Genomic DNA, 18,318 nt, shown 5'->3' with positions numbered 1-18,318 from the left:
CATTTTTCATCTAGAGCTCCCCAGCTCTATGCGGCTGGCCTGGGGCCCCCCCAAGTCACACACCACAGGGCCCCTGCAGCAGCGGGATTCCTTCCCTTGTGTGCTTGCAGGATGGGGGTCACTCTCCCTTCCCCCCTTACATAATGAACCTCTCTGCCCCACCCGCAGCCTCGTCCAGTGTTCTCTGTTCCCAGGCATTAATCTTTGCCATCTTGGGCTCATTTAATTGGATTTCCCAGGTCACATGGTGAGATAAAAAGTCCCCAATCCACAGGACAGAAAGTGGGTCATCCATGGGGAATTAAGGGAGAGGGGCAAGGTGAAGGGCTCCCAGGCTGCCTTCGTAGCAGTTTCTGGCCAGCAGCAGTCCGGCGTGGAACTCCAGAGTCAGGCTGTGGCGTGCGGCCCTTCTCTGGTGCTGTGCGGGGTTGGGCAAAGAGATATATTTTTTCTCTCTCTCTCTCTCCCCACCCCGTAAAGGGTGAGCGACCCAGGCTGAAGAGCTGGAAGAGACAGAGGAGCTCGAGGAGTTAGAGGAGGAAGACGCCGAGATGGGGAGTGGAGCGAGCGCTGAAGATAAAGAACTGGCCAAAAGGTCCAAGGAGCTGGAGAAGAAACTCCAGGAAGATGGAGACAAGGAGGCGAAGACAGTCAAGCTGCTCCTGTTAGGTAAGCATGGGAGCTGGGCAACACTGCAGCTTGCCTGGGGCACCCTCAGCTCTTAGGGGTGGATCCAGAAATGAGCGGGCAGAGAAGTGGTTCTGTACCACTCACATGCATGGAGACCAGCTCTAATAAATGTGCAGTCTGCAGAGAATGGCCCAACAGGGGATTCTGGTGATTCGGGATCAATGTAGGGTAGGAGGGGGATGGTTAACCTGTGCCAACCCAGTCTTCAGTTCTTTGTTGGTTAAGCGGAGCCTGGGAAAAAGGCAACCCCCAGATGAGACGTTGTGATGCCAAGCTAGGGGAGGTGGGGCAAGAAAGGAGAAACTGGGGTTATTGTTGCTGGGCCTGAGGACAATCATTTTATGTGAAGGGATTAGAAAATGGCAGTATCTGCTGGTGGCCAAGGGAAGGGAGACAGAAGGAAGAGGAGCGGGAGCATGAAACACAGCCCAGGATCAAGGCAGGAGGGCTTGGTCTGGCTGTTTCAGTCCATGGTGGGTTCAGAGATATGGCCACACTGGGCTTTTTGTTGTTGTTTTTCTCATTTTTTTCCAACTGAGAGGAGGATCCATTCCTAAGTAGCACCAGATGGGCTCTCGTTAGCTTGATAACTTCCTAACTGAAGCGATTAGCTGGGACACGGAGATTCCTCAGCCAATCAGATGTGACAAGAGCCCACAAACACCCTCTTGAGAGAAGCCTGGGTGAAGGGGGCAACACCTCAGTAGGGATTAAAATCTATTTCTAACATTCCAGAAGGGGTGGGAGGAGTGGAAATAGGAATGGCTGTGGCTGGTGTCACCACTTGGTAACTACATACCTGGGTCTTTCAGCATCAGGGGGGTGGGGGGGCTTTGGATTGATTTGGTGACTCACCAAGGGCCATGTGTGAAAAGGGAATTGATCAGAGAGTCATTGTTCTGGTCAAAAATGACAAGCGAAGACACAGATGTAATGTTTCACTTCACATGAGAGTTTAGTGGCTGAAGCATAGGACAGAGGATCAGGACACCCGGGTTCTAGCCCCAGCTCTGCTGCAGCCTCACTGTTTGACCACAGAGTAGCAGCTGTGTTAGTCTGTATTCACAAAAAGAAAAGGAGTACTTGTGGCACCTTAGAGACTAACAAATTTATTAGAGCATAAGCTTTCGTGAGCTACAGCTCACTTCATCGGATGCATCTGATGAAGTGAGCTGTAGCTCACGAAAGCTTATGCTCAAATAAATTTGTTAGTCTCTAAGGTGCCACAAGTACTCCTTTTCTGTTTGACCACAGATTCTCCATCTGTAAAACAGGATGGCAGTATTATCCCTACCCCCACTCATACTGTGTGTGAGGTGTAAAGGCTGGATTTGGCAGCAAGGCTACTCTGGTGAGCAAGGCATTGCAGGATCAAACCCGCAGCTCATTAAACACTGATGAAGTGCTTTGAGAGCTCTGGTCTAGAGAAAGGCAGAGATTGGTAATTGGATCTGTTACTTGCTTGATGGTAGAAAACCCTCAGTGCTCCATAAGCAGAGTGAATAGAAAGGGCTGGACTTTATTTCTGAACACACTGATTTTACCTGACTACTAAAAGCCTCAGTTTAGCCTAATATCCCAGTGACAGAAGGGCCTGTGCTCTGAGTGTGCATTACTGAGTCACCAGCCAGAGGCTTCACAATCCTGCTGATCTCCGAGCTGCAAGCTGGAGCGAATGGGGTGATTCCACTGCTGGACTGGGTGCCTCTCTCAGCCCTTTTACAGGCCCTAGACCATGAGCTGAGTACTGCAAACAGCAGAATACTGGGGCAGGTCTCACTGCCAGCCCAGCCCTGCTGAGGCTAGGGAGCCTGCTAGAAGATGCCGAGGGCACACACAGTTTAGTTTTTCTAAAGCCGTGATGGAGCAGGATTCTTCAGCCTGCTCTCGTTCTCCTACAGTGTCCCCTCTCCGTTCCCCTGGCTCCAGCTCAGAGCACAGCTTCCTTTGGGCCTGTGCTGCCCAGGTGAAGCTGCTGCTCACTCTGGCACATGGCGAAGTCTGGGGCACCCAAATCTTACACGTGGGCACATAAAGTCAGCTAAGAGGGGCCCTGCTTGGTCGCAGCAGGGGCCCAAGTGTCTTCTTCAAGGCTGCTATGGGGGAGGCGCGAGGGATGGATAGGTCCCAGGGAGGGGACACGGGAGATGCAGAAGGTAGGGAGCAGGTGTGAGGGTGAAGGTTAGGCCACTGGATAGTCATGGGCGGGGGAAACCCCCCAGTGACAGGCTCCTCCAACCAATCTCCGCTTAGTGTCACAATCAGCAAGGGTAATTCACCACCACCCTCTTCTACTCAAGATCAGACATCTCCTCCTGAAAGAAAGGCTCCTGCTCACATTGAAGAGATGGGATCAATGCAGCAATGTCTGGCTGAGGTCTCTGGCCTGGGTGTGGCAGCAGCTCAGACTAGATGCACACAATGCTCTGGGGGGCCACCAGGTTGCACTATTCCACCCAGGAACTCATCACTGGGGCTCAGTCCTGGTCTGCAGCTCAGGGTGCTCTAAGCCACCCTCTGTGATTCCTATGCTCACCCCCCATGCCTGGAGAGAACTCCAAGTCTGCGTCAGAACCGCACCCACGTGAAGGCAGCAGAATAAACCCTTGCTCCAGAGGGTGACTGGTGGGGGTTTAGGAAACATGGAACCTGAGCAGAGAATAGAGATTGAGGCTAGAAGCCCCTGTTGGAAACCCAGCCTCCCACCCGGCTCCTAGGAGCAAAGAAAGGCCAGCAGGGCCGTCTCAGCCCAGAGCTGCCCTTCGCAGCTCCTGGGGCGAATGCTCCCTGGAGTTCTACGTTACAACACAGCTGCCTTGCCGCTCACACTGCAGGGGTTGGAAGCCTGCGCCTGACTCTGCGCAGCACTGCAAGGTTCATCCAGGTGACAGCAGGGAGGCTGGGATCAGCGTGATTAGGCCCTAATTCTAAGCAGCTTCCTGGTTTGGAATAAGCTGCTTAAAGCGATAAGATGAGGCGATGCCCGGTGCTTGCAGACAAGAATCGAAGGGCAGGCGATGAGAATGGAGGCAGGAGAGAGGAGGGGGAGGTTAAGAAAAGCAAAGTCCGGGGCTGGGCTGGGTGTGCCCAAGGGCTGAGGCCGTTATGTGCAGGGAATCCCAGCTCCAGGCTGAGTCCAGGCCGCCCGACATGGTCCTTTCTACCGTGCTGGGGCACAGTATAATGGTCCCAGCATGACAGACACACGGGCCCGGCTTGCTGTGTAGGGTTCTACTGCTGGGGAGCTTATGGAGTAACTAGGTCCCCTGACCCCGTAGCAATGACAGGTCCTTTGTGCCGACGACAGCAGCCGGGGGCATGGCTCGAGTGCCTCCTCCCAGCGGCTAGCCTTTGAGCACTGCTGGAGGGAGGGATCTCTAGCCTTCCTGGGCCAGAGAAATGAGTCAAGCCCGTGGGGAGCCTCTGAGGAATAAAAACGGGGCACGAGCAAGGCACAGGGGGGTCTCCCTAGGCCTGAGAAAGCTGTTCATCCATCCCTGCAGGCAGCAGGGCCTGGTGGCTGGAAGGTTCCCCTGATTCACCAGACCAGAAAGGCCCAGTACTGAGAGGAGTGGGTGGGACAGGAGCCAGAGCAGAGAGGCTCAGTGATAATGCACCAGATAGTCTGCAGGGGGGGTTAGGTAGATGGAGGGGGGGGTTGCAGACTTAGGCAAGGGGGTGTGGAAGGACGATGGAAGCTGCAGGGTATTGCTCTGGCAGATGTATCCTGGAGGTGTGAGAGTAGTGAAGGATCTGAATACCAGACAGTCAGGCGAGAGCTGGGACAGGAGAGTTAGGGCAGCCAAGTGGTGGAGGCTAGATACCCCTATCGAACTACAGGGCATGAAGGGACCTCAACAGGATCCTCCTATGCTGAGGCAGGCCCACCCCCATGGCTATTTTCAAGCCCCCCGGCCTCCTGAGCCCACCTATTCCAGCACTGAACTCGCCTTGCAGGTAGAAAGTTATTCCTAAAAAATCCAACCTCAGCCCCCCTGGCTGCCAAGTAAGCGGATTGCTACTTGTCCTGCCCTCGGTGGCCATAGAGAGCACTGGAGCGCCGGCCCCTCTGTAACCACCTTTACATATGTTATGTTCCCCCTCAGCCTTCTCATCTCTAGACCCCACCTGCCCAGCTCTTTCCTCATCCCCTACCCTACGGGGCACAAGATGGTTTGAACCCTGGGCAGGGAGACAGGTTTGGGCTAGAAGCACCTGGCCCAACTTCCACACAGTGAGGCCTTCGTGACTTGCAGCTGGCTGGCACGGAGTCTTCCAAGGACTGGCTCAATGCTAGGGAACAGCGGCAGTGCAGGAAGTGCAGCTGTCCCACGTGTGCCTCCCCTTCCCAGAGCCCAGCTCATCCCGCTCAGGGCGGGCACCATCAGCGCACAGAGAGGGGAGCTGAGCACCTCGGGGGGACGGGGGGTGCTGAAGGGGAGAGTCCAGCTGGTTCTGCAAAAGCAGGTTCAATCCCTGGTTCCTAGACACCCAGTTTGACCACTCCCTCAAAACAAGGCCTTTCCCTGGGCTGGGCTCTTGATGAGCTCTTAGGAGCCCAGGGGCCAGATCAACTGAACTGTTTGATCCACATTAATATGCCACTAAATAACCCTGCACTGGAGAAATCCTTCCGTGCTACACAGTCTGAGGGGCCAGCCTCAGAGAAAGGCGTAGGGGGGACAGGAGTGAAGAGCAGGATAGATGCTGCATTCTGAGTGCTGCAGATCCAGGGCCTTATGCTAGTCCCAGTGCCCAAGGATCCGAGTGCTCCAGAGCTGCTGTCCCCTTGAAGGCGCACGTGTCTCTCTCTTTCTGAATGCTGGCACTCAAACTTTTCCTCCGGCTCTTTTCCAGGTGCCGGGGAGTCAGGCAAGAGCACAATCGTCAAACAGATGAAGTGAGTACCATGGTAGGGCTGCAGGTCAGCTGCCCAGAACACAGCCCAAGGTGGTTTCCTTGTAGGAGCCTAAGCTGGGCATGAATATAGTGTGATTAACCCCTACACTGCTGCTGGGCCAGGCTGCCTGCCATCTGGCAATAGCTTAGCAAGATTAATAAAAAGGGATTAAACAACTCAAAAATAGCATCTGCAGTTACGCTGGCTAGCAGGAAAAGGTGCCCAGGGCTTCTGCTTCAAGGCACAAACTGATCAGGCAGCTGGCGTCTCTTCATGTGCCATCTCAGTTACAAGTGATGGGTGGGGGGGGGGGAAGTTTCATTCCTCCCACACACCTCAAGACAAGGATATCGGCAGAGACAGACAGCAGATCTAGCATCTCAGCACCGTACCCTGTGGAACGTCCCAGGGAGTGGATGAAGTATGGGAACATCCCATGTGAACTGTTGGCATGTGGGGTACTGGTGGCAAGTTCATGGCCAGCCATACCAAACAGCAGGCTGCAAGTCCCCAGGCATCACACCCCCTTTGTGCGTTGCTCCTTGCAATGCTGTGTCACTGACGTAAGCCCCAGGAGGTTGGGGGGGGAGGGGCAGGGAACACAGAGTTACACAGGGAGCAAGTGAGCTCTATGCATCAGCAGAGTCCAGTTGCAGAAGGTCCCATGCGATCTGACCTTCCCCTATGAATCTGAGGTTCTGTCACAGGCAGAGCCATGCGTGGTCAGTCCAGGAGCCAGCGAGCTAATCCATGCCATGGGTCTCAGGCCGCTTGCCTTTCAAAGCAGATACTCTGGTCTTCATGGAGCCAGCCCATGGAGGGAGTTCACTCGTTGTATCTGGCTTGGCTGCAAGGCACCTGGGTAGATCACAACCGGCCCAACTGTGAGCTGGGCTGCATGCCAGCACAGGGGCGGTAGGGGTGTAAGGGACGCCCTTTCTCCCCTGCATGGGGCGACGCATTGTCAGATACTGCTAGCAGATGCCACTGAGGCTCCCCCTCCAGTGTGCAGTGGTGTGGTTTCTCCGCTCCGCACCCCACCCCAGCCAGCACCAAGGGGAAAGTCAGCTATGCCCGGGAAACAGCAGGCATTCCAGCCTAGGAGTAAGCAGGGGCCAAGCTGGCACATTTCAGTCCCTGCACTGCCTCTCCTTTGGGCTAGAGGGCAAGGTGCCAATATCTGTGCTGCAGGGAGAGGACTGCCAGGGGAAGCAAGGCTGTGATCTCTGCTAACAGCTATGTTTTATTCCCCTCCCCACACAGGATTATCCACCAAGATGGTTACACGGAAGAAGAGTGCCTGGAATTCAAGTCCATCATCTATGGCAACGTGCTGCAGTCAATCCTGGCTATCATCCGAGCCATGTCCACGCTGGGGATAGATTACGCCGAACCAGGGAGAGGGGTCAGTACACTGCCCTGCCACCACTGGAACATCTGATTGGCCCCTGTCCAGGGGCCGGCGGAGGGGTGGGTGGGTGGTCCCCCTGTGTTCGTCTGTTCGAGTGCCTGCAATTCCCAGTGATATGCAGGAGTCCTGGGAGAAGCTGCTGCTGAGAGGAAGGTTGTTCCTTCTGAGCCCCTGGGGGGGGGGGGGGGAAGGGGGAGGTTCACTGGTGTTCGCTGGAGCTAGTGTGTGAATAGCAGTGTGGACACTCAGGCCAGCTGTTAAGTCCAAGCCCACCTGACTCCCTGGGTCTAAGGTCAGGGGGCTAACCCGAGCCCAAACTGCAACATCCACAGTGCTATTTTCAGCATGCTTGCTCAAGTCTATCTACCAGGATTGGGAGGCTGTGGTGTAGACAGAGCCTGTGTCTCTCATTCACTCCTGCTAGTGCAAGCTAGAAGCCACTCGGTGGGCAAGGGGCAGTCGTCTGGTTCCTTTTCCTCGTGATGTAGATCGGAAGGGAAGGGCAGGGCAAGACATCCAAGTGTAGGAGAGAGGAGCTGTGGGGAAGGAGAGTCTAGAGATGAGGGTTCTGCTCCTTTCTTATTCGCAGAGGAATGAGGAGTTTGGTTTTCCGTTGTTTCAGCTCCACACTGCTATGTGTGTTGCCATCTACTGGTTAAGGAAAGCATTCTGGGAGCAGCTTGAGTTCCCCACTCCTGACCTGACCAGATAGGATTCTGGACATGTTTCCCCACATTCTCTGGGGAAGCTGTTCTTGAAAATCAGCAGGGTTAGGTGGGGGTAGAATTTAAATTCAAAATCCAATTAAAATCCCACAAAACATGACCCTGTTCAGATGGGCCCAAAGCAGGTCTGCCATTCATGCCCATCTCTGGCCCCATCCTGCTCACCGCCTCTGTCTCTTACAGGATGATGGGCGGCAGCTGTGCAACTTGGCAGATTCCATCGAGGAGGGCACCATGCCCCCGGAGCTAGTAGACTGTATAAAAAAGCTGTGGAAAGATGCGGGAGTCCAGGCCTGTTTTGACAGAGCAGCTTGAGTACCAGCTCAATGACTCCGCTTCCTAGTAAGTCTGTCCCTATGACCCAGTCATTAGGAAAAGCACCTGCCAGACAGTGAGAACCCTCCAGGGCTGGGCATGCACTTACTGGGACACAGAGGGCTCATCCATCGTTGGAGTTTAGTACCTTGAATCGTCCCCTTTGCCTGGTGCTGAAGGGACTGATGTCTTTATGGAGCAGGTACCACCACCCTTTACTGCCACATAAAGCAACTTGGACTCGGCTTTTCACCAGCAGCCAAGGGGAAGGGAAGGAGAACTTCCAGGTTGAAGGGGCCAATCTGCTCCCTTTGAAGCCGGTGGAAGTTTTTAGCACTGAGTCCAAGAGAGCCTGTCATCAAAGAAAGGGTACATGCCCCTTAAAGGGCGTTTAAAAGACAAGCAAAACAGACCAGAATGGCTTTGAAGCATCGAGTTGCATGCACTCTCATAATTCCCTATGTAACAAGCAAGGTCCTCTGTGCTCCCACTTAGCCCAGAATGCTCCAGGTAAGATAGAGAACACAAGGGATTATCCCCATGGACTGGATAGTGCTGCTGTGTCAGACAAAGCCCCTAAACACCACTGACATGCAACTATCACTGCTGTTGCGGGGGCTGCCTGCCTGCGTCACCACCATTACTTGACTCTGCGCAAAAAGCCCTGTTAAACCCAGCCAACCAAGCGATGCCGAATTCAGCCTAGTTCCTGTACCCTTAATTGATGCCCACATGCCAGGGTGGTGGTCAGATGCCTGACATAATCTGTCTCATGTACTATACAGGCTGCACTATCTAAGGCCAATGAGGTATTTCAGGCTTGGCTTTCAGTAGCTCAGGGCCAAATGCTGCTTCTGCTCACAGTAGCGTAAATCCACTGAAGACAGTGGTTACTAGACACACGCTGGTGTCAACACCATTGCAACTTGTCCCTTCAGGTTAGTTCTCAAGGGCACAGAGCCACAGCCTGGCACAACGGCTGCAGAGCAGAGGTCTGAGCACATTACAGGGAATACTGCAGGGAACACACGTCCATTTTTCACGCCGTGATCCAAATGTGAGGCCATCTCTCTGACCCATAAACCCCCGCCTGCACACAGCTCCCTCGTAGGCTGTGGCAGCTGCACCGTCCCCATTCAACAGCAGGATGGAGGAGCAACTGTGGCTGCTGGAACTTAAGGTTATGGGCTTTCCAGACCACAGCATTAACGGAGCTGCTCCATCACCTCCCACAGCAGGGTCCACCTGTCTGTCTGCTCCATCAGTGTCCCCTTGTCTTAGTAGATGGTCCGTTCTTTTGGATATAGCAGACCCCTGTGTGTTCAGCACCTGGCACAAGGGGATCATGGTCCACGCTCCTAGGTGCTGCTGCAATGCAGGTAAGAAGGGATATGCACTTTTTGACCCTGGTTAGTCATGAACTGAGATTTTCTTGCTCTACATTGGGCTAGAAAGACCTCTCCTCTCCCTCAGGCTAGCGGAATTGCTGGCCTTCCCACTGTCCTCTCCTATGATTGCTAGCTCACTGATAACACCTTACCCCAGACCTCCTTCCCCAGCACGATGGCTATATTCCCTATCCCTTAGGGCTGCTCCCAACAGCTCTCTGGCATTCCTGCCTAGCTACCTGAACCAGCGGGATCGGATCACAGCCCCGATTACTCCCCAATGAACAGGATGTACTACGATCTCGAGTGAAGACTACGGGGATCATAGATGACCAAGTTCGCCGCAAAGACCTTAACTTCAGGTGAGCATATATGCACGTGGTACCCTCTCCCCCATTTGGTGGCATCACTGACCCAGGTATCCTGGCCAAATTCCAGCTGGGATACATGCTATTTATTCCATGGGCTGGAGAGTCTTCCTACATCCCATCCTCAACGGCTACATTTCTTGGCTGGTGTAAATTGCAGAGCACCATTGCACCGTCAGTTGACAGCGCCTAAGGATCTGGCCCTCTGCAACTCATATAAACAGCTGCCACATCCCAACCGGGCAGGGGTGGGTTTCTGCTGTGGGTGCTGGGACTGCCTGTGTGTTCGGTGCTCTGGTTGGGAAGGGGCTATTAACAACAGCAGAACTTATTACCCTCCACCAGGATGTTTGTACGTGGGGAGGACAGCGTGTCATGAGCTCAAGACAGTGGATCCACTGCTTCGAAGGCGTGACCTGCATTATCTTCTGTGGTGCCCTCAGCGCCTATGACATGGTGTCTGGTAGAGGATGATTGAAGGGTATGTTCTCTCAATCCCTAGCTGCTGATGGCACTGAGACCATGTCCTCTGTCACCAGAGTCCAGCTGGGCAGCTGCTCTCCCCGTTTTCAGAGCACCAGGAAACGGACAAAACTCCCAGCTCAGCTGGGTGACATCTGAGAGCCACGCCCAGGTTTTAAGAAAAATAGCATCTCCCCAGCACAGACACTTGCTTGGTATGAAGTGCATGTATTGCCTGGAATACAGGGTGGTGTTGGCAAGCAACAGAGCTGTGAAGAGCCTTGAATGTCAGCTCACGTGTTTACCACCTGTGCTGCTTTCCTGGACGCCAAATCCAGGAAGCAAAATAGCACTTGCCTGACATCAGATTAACTCATGTCTGAAAATAAATGCCTGTCTTCCAGCCAGTACAGCTGGCAACTAAAACTAATTCAAGTAGCACAGTGACCATCCGTAGCTGGTTAAGGCAAAGGATATTTTCAGTGAGGCCTGCCTAATGGCTTGCCTTTAAGAGGGCATGAGAAATCAATAGAAGGAAGATGGGCTTATGGTTAAAGCACGAGGTATGAGAGCTGGATACTGTTCCCAGCTCTGTTCCCTGTGTGACCTTGGGCAGATCTCTGACGCCTGGATTTTCAGAAGTACCCGCACTCCTCGCTGATTTCAATAGGTGTGGCGGGTGCTTGGCCCCTCGGGAAAAAAAACCACTCAATTGTTCTGCAGCTTCCCCTCACTGACAGAGGCGATCATAGCACCTACCTCTCAGGGTTAGCATGGGGCTGGATTCAATGGAACATCTGTAAAGCAAGCAGAGGGCCCTGGACGGCCGGCTTGGCATTTTTATCCTCAGCCCTATCTCCCTGCTGCAGAGCAATTGCCACATCGGTTTCAGAACCTGTAAACCTAGGAAGCGAACGTGGAAAGTTCAGAGGAGAAATTGGGAAGGGCTCAGACGTGGAGTCACAAGCATGGAAACCTGCTTCATAGCAAGAAACCTAAAGACGCTCAGTTCTGTTTAGTTTGCCCAAGAGAAGGTTAGAGGTGACTTGATCCCAGCCTGGAAGCTCCTGAGCAAGGAGGTTTCCAATGGCAGAGGATCTTTAATCTAGCAGACAAAGGCAAACAGATCCCAACGGCTTAGACACATGCAGACTAGACAGAAGGTGCACATTTTTAGCAGCCAGGATGTTTAACCGTTAGAACAACCTACCTGGACAGTGTTGGCATGGGGGGCTTAGAGGACTAAGCGCTGCAGTGCTTAACAGCTGCTCAATGGAATCCTCAGCCCCTGGGTCATGGGCCCCAGGCTCCCTATACGATTCATCGGGAGAGCTGAGTAAGAATGGGATCACAAACCCAGCAACCTGAGCAGGGAGCCACCTAAGCTGGCCAGTAGACGAGCAGGGGCTTGGCATTGCCTCAGTGACCTAACTCCATGGGGTTGGGATGCCATCTCAATAGGCAGAACTCTCACCTGGCCTGTGGGAGATCCAGCTTTGAATCCCACTTAATCCGGAGCAGGAACTTGGACCCTTGTCATCCATCTCCCAGCTATGTGCCTGAGGCGTGTTCCAGGGCAGGTCTCCTCTCCGACCTCTCTGCTGAAGCTGTTCTCCTTTTGTCTGAAACACTTTAAATTGTCCTTGGAGCAGGGCATGGGACCCCTGGGTCTCCCAGGAGTTGGGTGCAATAACCCCTGGGCTTACCAGTCTCTCTCTCCCTGGCAATCAGTCGACTATTTCACTATTCCACAATTAAAGAACATGCTTTCGCCAGAAAGAAACGGAAAACACTTCGCCCCTAGAGTACGCCAGCGCCTGACAGTCAGGGCCACTTAGCTGAGGTTCGGGGAGACTTCAAATTCATGTTCCTGCTCTGAATGAAGCAGGGGGATTCAAACCTAGGTCTTCCAGGTGAGTGCTCGAACCACTGAGCAATTGAATACAGGTGTTCTGTGGGTTAGCGTGCGCCGAGCATGTCCATGAGATTGGGCACAGCAAGCGAGACAGGTGGGGTAACACCTCGCTTGAGGATCGGGCAGGCAGCTCAATGCTCTCAGGGATTAGCGGCTTTGCACATGTCCACCAGTGGAAGCTGAGGAATTTAGGCACATGCAGGGTTAAGCAACAGGTGAGTGGGGGTTTGAGAATCTAAATTCTTTTGTGAATCTAGCCTGAGTCTTTAAATCAAAATTGGGTGCCTCTTCCTAAAAGTTCTGTGATAGCTCAACCACAAGCTATGGGCTGGGTGCAGGAATCCCTGGGTGGGGTTCTCTGGACGTGCTGTGCAGGTCAGACTAGATGACCTCTTTTGTTTTTAAAATCTGTGTAGGAACTAGAAAAAAAAGCACAACAGCCAAATAGCATGGCCAAGACTGCAGCTTTGAGAAACTCTGGGAGAATTACCACATCCTGTGTGGGGACAGAACAGGTGAAATCCTGGCCCCGCTAACGTCAATGACAAAGCTCCCATTGACTTCACGAGGCTAGGGTTCCCCTCAGTTAGTGGTTGCCCTGGTTGCTGAAGGTCAGATGACAGCGTAGGGAGGAACTGAGGTTTATGAGTGAAACAAATCCACAGGAAGTGATGCACCTGTAATGAATGTAAGTGCATCAGAGAGTCAGCGATGGCTTGCAGAATTAGCCATGCAGCAAGCTGCAGCTAAACAGGTGCACCCATAGCTGAAGAAATCCCTTAGAACAGTTGGCAGTTTTTCCATGGAAAGCTATTCATAATTCTGCTGCTTATATGTGCAGTTACATAACTGATGGATGGAAAAATCATTGTCCATTCACCCACTGCTTGCTCACTTTGTGTAGCAATGCAGGGGAAGGCAGCCACAGATAGGCCCGATCCACCCCACCACTCTGAACCTGGCTCCCAACTGCAGCTGGAGCCTATCTCCAAGGGGCACCCTCATTACCCTGGGAAGCAGAGATGGAAAAAGATTTGTCCACCATAAACCCCAATCAGCTGCACTTGACTCCCAGTGCAATGCTGTGGCCAGAAGGGCTAATGCCATCCTGGAAGGCATCAACAGGGGACTCTTGAGTAGGAGCAGAGAGATGATTTTCCCTCTGTAGTTGACACTGGAGTGCCCGGTGCTGGAACCTTGTGTCCAGTTCTGGAGTTCACAATTCAAAGAGGATGTTGATAAATTGGAGAGGGGTCAGAGAAGAGTCACAAGAATGATTGAAGGGTTAGAAAATGTGCCTTATGACAGACTCAAGGAGCTCTATTTAGCCTAACAAAGAGAAGGTAAAGGCGTGACTTGATCACAGTCTATAAATACCGATTTGGGGAACAAATATTTAATAACGGGCTCTTCACTCTAGCAGTGAATGGCCTACCATGAGCCAGTGGCTGGAAGTTGAAGCTTGACAAATTCAGGCTGGAACTAAGGCATACAATTTTTATAGTGCAAGTAATTAACCATTGGCACAACTGACCAAAGGTCATGGTGAATTCTCCATCACTGACCATTTGTAAATTGCCAGTGGGCTGTTTGTCTAACAGCTCCGCTCTAGGAACGATGTGGGGCAGAGCTCTGGTCTGTGCACTACAGGATGTCAGACTAGACGATCACAACGGTCCCTCCTGGCCATTGAATCTATGAGTTTGTTGCCAAGCAGTTCCTACCCTTTATTTCCTGTCTTAACCAGTTACTGCTCTATGAGGACCTGCCCTGTTAGCTCACGACTACTTAAGTTTGCTTAAGAGCCTTTGGTCAGGGACCTTGTCAAAGGCTTTCTGAAAATCCAAGTACACTATATCCTCTGGATCACCTTTATCCACATGCTTGTTGACTCCCTCAAAGAATTCTAAGAGATTGGTGAGGCATGATTTCCCTTTACAGAAAACTGTGATGACTATTCCCCAACAAATCGTGTTCAGCCGTGTTTGATAATTCTGCTCGACTGTAGTTTCTACCACTTCGCTCAGTACTGAAGTTAGTTTTATCAGCCTGTAATTGCCAGGATTGCCTCTGGAACCTTTTTAAAAATAGGTGTAACGTTAGCTATCCTCCAGTCATCTGGTACAGAGGATGATTTAAGCCACAGGTTACGTACCTCACTTAAAAGAAAAAGGAGTACTTGTGGCACCTTAGAGACTAAAATTTATTTGAGCATAAGCTTTCGTGAGCTACAGCTCACTTCATTGGATGCATTTAGTTTTTCCACTGAATGCATCCGATGAAGTGAGCTGTAGCTCACGAAAGCTTATGCTCAAATAAATTTGTTATTCTCTAAAGGTGCCACAAGTCCTCCTTTCTTTTTGAGAACACAGACTAACATGGCTGCTACTCTGATACCTCGGTTAGTAGCTCTGTAGCTTCATATTTGAGCTCCTGGGTGAATCCCATGGGTGAACTCGTAGGTGAATCCCCTCTGATCCTGGTAACTTATTACTGTTTAGTTTATCAATTTGTTCCAAATGTCATCTATCGACACATCACTGTGGAACAATGCCTGAGATTTGTCACTCAAACAGGGCCCAAAGAGGACTGATGAGCATATTCTGGTTTTTGGTTTGTAACAGATGAAACAAGAACAGAGAGAGCCTTCCTAAATCAGACCACCACCACTCTTAGGATGATTTGTATTTCAGTAACTCCTAGCAGCCCCAACCAAGACCAGGGTCCCCACGGTGCTACACGCTGCATGGACCAACAGTAGAGACAGCCCCTGACCCAAAGCATTGACCATCCGAACAGACAAACAGCATGGCGGAAATAACGGATTATCAGACCCCAACCTGTGCAAGGGGGAGAAGAACCAGGGAGACTGAGACCTGCCCATGTTCACACAGATAGGGCGTGTGGGTTCTGTTCTGTGCTCTGCCCCACATCTCCTCAGTTGCAGTCTAGTTCCTTCGCCCCAGGGTCTGATACTCCAGCTCCATCAGACACTGGTGATTTGATGCCCCCCGGCAGGGAGAGGGTTTTATCCATCTCTGACTGCTGGGATCCCACAGAGCATCCATCCAGGTCATCTTGCTCTGGGACTTCCTTGAAGAGAAGACAAGAGGAGAGCTAATTCTAGGATCCAGGCTTGTTCCTGCAGTGCCAGTCATTTGGTTCCCGCAGGCCAAACTGAGGGCTGGTGGACTTTCACAGTAGCTCCCCTTACATGCCTCCAGCTTCCTTGACCAAGAGTCTCTCCAGAGCCCCCATTTCACATAAAAACAGCATCAAGAGAAAAAAAATCAGAGCAGCACAGCCTGTGGGGAATGTTTCGGATGCCACTAGTCAAGCCGGGCACTGGCTCCATAGGGGCTCTCAGCCTCTCCTTCAGACAACACACAGAGGGTGAAGAGCAGAGAAAGCTGGTGATGACAAGGCAGAAATCAGTAACAAGATGCCTCTGGTACTCTTGCCCCCTGCTATGAGCATCCCTCTGAGGGAAGCCAGCTCGTTAACACACAGTAGCCCTCCTGCATGCAGATGGTTATCCTTCACACAGGACACCTGCTTCTCTTCCTCCCTCAGGATGGATTCATGCAGAAGGGCTCCCTGGCCCTGCAGGTTATTAAAACAAACTGCTTTGGAGGAGATTTGCAAATCAGAGAACATGGTCTACAGCTTGTGGAGAGTTCTCTTTTTAGCAGACAAGAGACCATGGATGGGGGGAGACTGAACTCCTCCCTCTTCTCTGAGGTTTGACTCAGAAGGGACAAACCAGGGGGCAGCATTTTAGACTATTTCACAAGATGCTGAAAAAAGTCTCTACTCTGGTACCCTTCTAGACAAGCAAGGGGCATGAGAGAGACTGCACGTTCAAGCCCTTGGGAGCAAGAAGAGAAGGAGGAAGAAAGGCCTAGTGGCTAGGGCATGGGAAACCTGGGTTCAATTCTCACCTCAAAGTTCCTTGTGTGACCTTCGGCAAGTCACCTAATCTACCCTATTGCTCAATTTCCTCTATAGAGTGGGGATAGGACTTCTCTGCCTCTGGGGGGTGTTGAGATCCATTAATGTTGGAGGGGTGCTCATACTACCAGGGGGTAGAGTTGGAAGTGGCTTATGATAGTGCCATAGCAGATATTTGGGCCAGTGTGTACTAGTTCTCTCAAGGAAGATCTTCCTAGCACAGCTAACTTGCAAACTCAGAGGATAAGAGAACGATCTTGCTTTGTGAAGAGCACTGTAGTGATCAGAGAGGATGATTTCTGAAGGGCCGGCCTATCCTAAAGCATCTGCAACTCCTTTTGTGGTTACTGCAGGAAGACCCATAGGCGATAGCTCATTAGAAACAGAGCATGTACTCACTGCCATCTCCCACAGCACTCCAAGAACTGGCCATCATTTTAGTAATGGGGTCTCAGCTGTTTAGACAGTGACTTCTCACATCTGATTCTTCCCCACACACAGAGCCTGCCTTGCAGCAATTAGGAATCTGGCATTAGCTTTCTGACATTAGGAGAGATTTACACTGAGGGTGCAGAGTGACAGAAGTCCTTCATTCTGGACTCCCCAGTAGCTGTTGTGAGAACCCATAAAAACAGCCAGCTGCCTACGGTGCGGCAATAGAAAGAAGTAGGGCTACCGGGCTTTGAGTAGCAGGAACGTGAGGATTCTCAAGGCAAAAAGAATCCTCCAACATCTCTAACCAAGCAGTTCAAGACTTTCCTATCATTGGCCATTTTGATAAATATTCTCCCATAGAAACCACCCACAACTTTCTCTTTGGCAATACTTGTGCTTGTTACAGCAAAAGAACAGGAGATCAAAAAGCAAGTACAATTAGCAGCAGCTCAGGCAATGGCTGTTGTAGAGCCTCAGCCTGTGTGAGGAACAAGCTTGAGTAGGAATCGGGACTTGCACATGTTAAGCCACAGAAACTTGAGTGGGGGGAGAACTTTCAGTACGTGTTTGACCAAGCAAGGACCTGCCCGCCCCTACTTTCTGAAACCAGAAAGAGTAGGGTCTTTACAACACAGCCCACCTCTGAAATTTCTTTACAAGTGATGTGGTCTTTTTGTCTATCTTCAGAACCGCATGCACGAGTCCCTGCATCTGTTCAACAGTATATGCAACCACAAGTTCTTTGCTGCCACCTCCATTATTCTGTTCCTCAACAAGAAGGACCTCTTTGAGGAAAAGATCAAGAAGGTCCACCTCAGCATTTGCTTCCCAGATTACGACGGTGAGTTGGTCTAAAAACTTTACTTCCCTCCCTCATTTATGGTAGTGTTAAGGCACAAATCATCCTCACCCAAGTTTAAAAAAAAAATCAAACCTGAGTAATTAGTGGGAAAAAATGAGTGGCACAAATGGATAGAAAAATTATTCTCTTGGGAAAAGTCATTAGGATCAAACTAGGTCTCTGCAGCTGGGAAAAGGAGAGGATCTGTATTAAGCATTACCACCTTTGGGTGATTTGGTAGGAACAAAGAGGTTCTGATACAAGGCTGACCCACCCCAATAAAAAGGTCTGCTCGCTATTCACCTTTTGTGTGGAAAGCACGTCATTGCCCAGGGCTGTCACTCCAGTCCTGTTCTTTAACGTGCATTTAATTCTCTCAAAACATGACAAAGGATCACATTTCCTCTGCTGGCCACAGATCCATGAGCTTTGAGGAGTTTCTAATTAGGACAGTCTTCCTAATCAGCAGCACTTAGAGTTATTTCCTTCCCCCAAATAGGTCCCAATACATTTGAAGATGCAGGAAATTACATCAAGAATCAGTTCCTTGATCTCAACATGCGAAAAGATGTGAAAGAAATCTACAGTCATATGACCTGTGCCACAGACACACAGAACGTTAAATTTGTGTTTGACGCAGTTACGGATGTCATCATCAAAGAGAACCTCAAGGACTGTGGTCTCTTCTAGAACTCCAACTTTTGCAGGTACTGTAACTTCAACCAGAGAACTAAAAGCCCATTGCAAGTCACAATTTAGTCACTTTTACTACCAAACGGGCATTGTGAGGGGTAGGAGACAATTGGTCTGACTCCTCACTGATAGTTAGGGCCCTATCAAATTCAACACGTCATGGATCATGAAATCTGATCTCCCCCATGAAATCTAGCTATTGTAGATGGGGGACCAGATTTCAC

General features: G+C 51.3%; 1 protein-coding gene across 1 annotated transcript; it reads left to right on the top strand.

Annotated features, from left to right (window-relative positions):
* The first annotated feature begins 398 nt into the window (after positions 1-398).
* GNAT2 (G protein subunit alpha transducin 2) lies at positions 399-18,172 on the top strand. Its single transcript, XM_038379769.2, is given in 11 exon segments — positions 399-669; positions 5,548-5,590; positions 6,854-6,995; positions 7,910-8,038; positions 8,040-8,068; positions 9,665-9,688; positions 9,690-9,807; positions 10,143-10,255; positions 17,038-17,059; positions 17,248-17,401; positions 17,901-18,172. Coding segments are annotated over 11 exon segments (1,083 nt in total). The 5' UTR covers positions 399-551; the 3' UTR covers positions 18,092-18,172.
* The last annotated feature ends 146 nt before the right edge of the window (positions 18,173-18,318 follow it).

This window comes from Dermochelys coriacea, chromosome 21, assembly GCF_009764565.3.
Source record: "Dermochelys coriacea isolate rDerCor1 chromosome 21, rDerCor1.pri.v4, whole genome shotgun sequence".
Lineage (NCBI taxonomy): Eukaryota > Metazoa > Chordata > Testudines > Dermochelyidae > Dermochelys > Dermochelys coriacea.
Note: the sequence above shows the minus strand (reverse complement) of the source record. Positions and strands in the feature narration are given on the sequence as shown.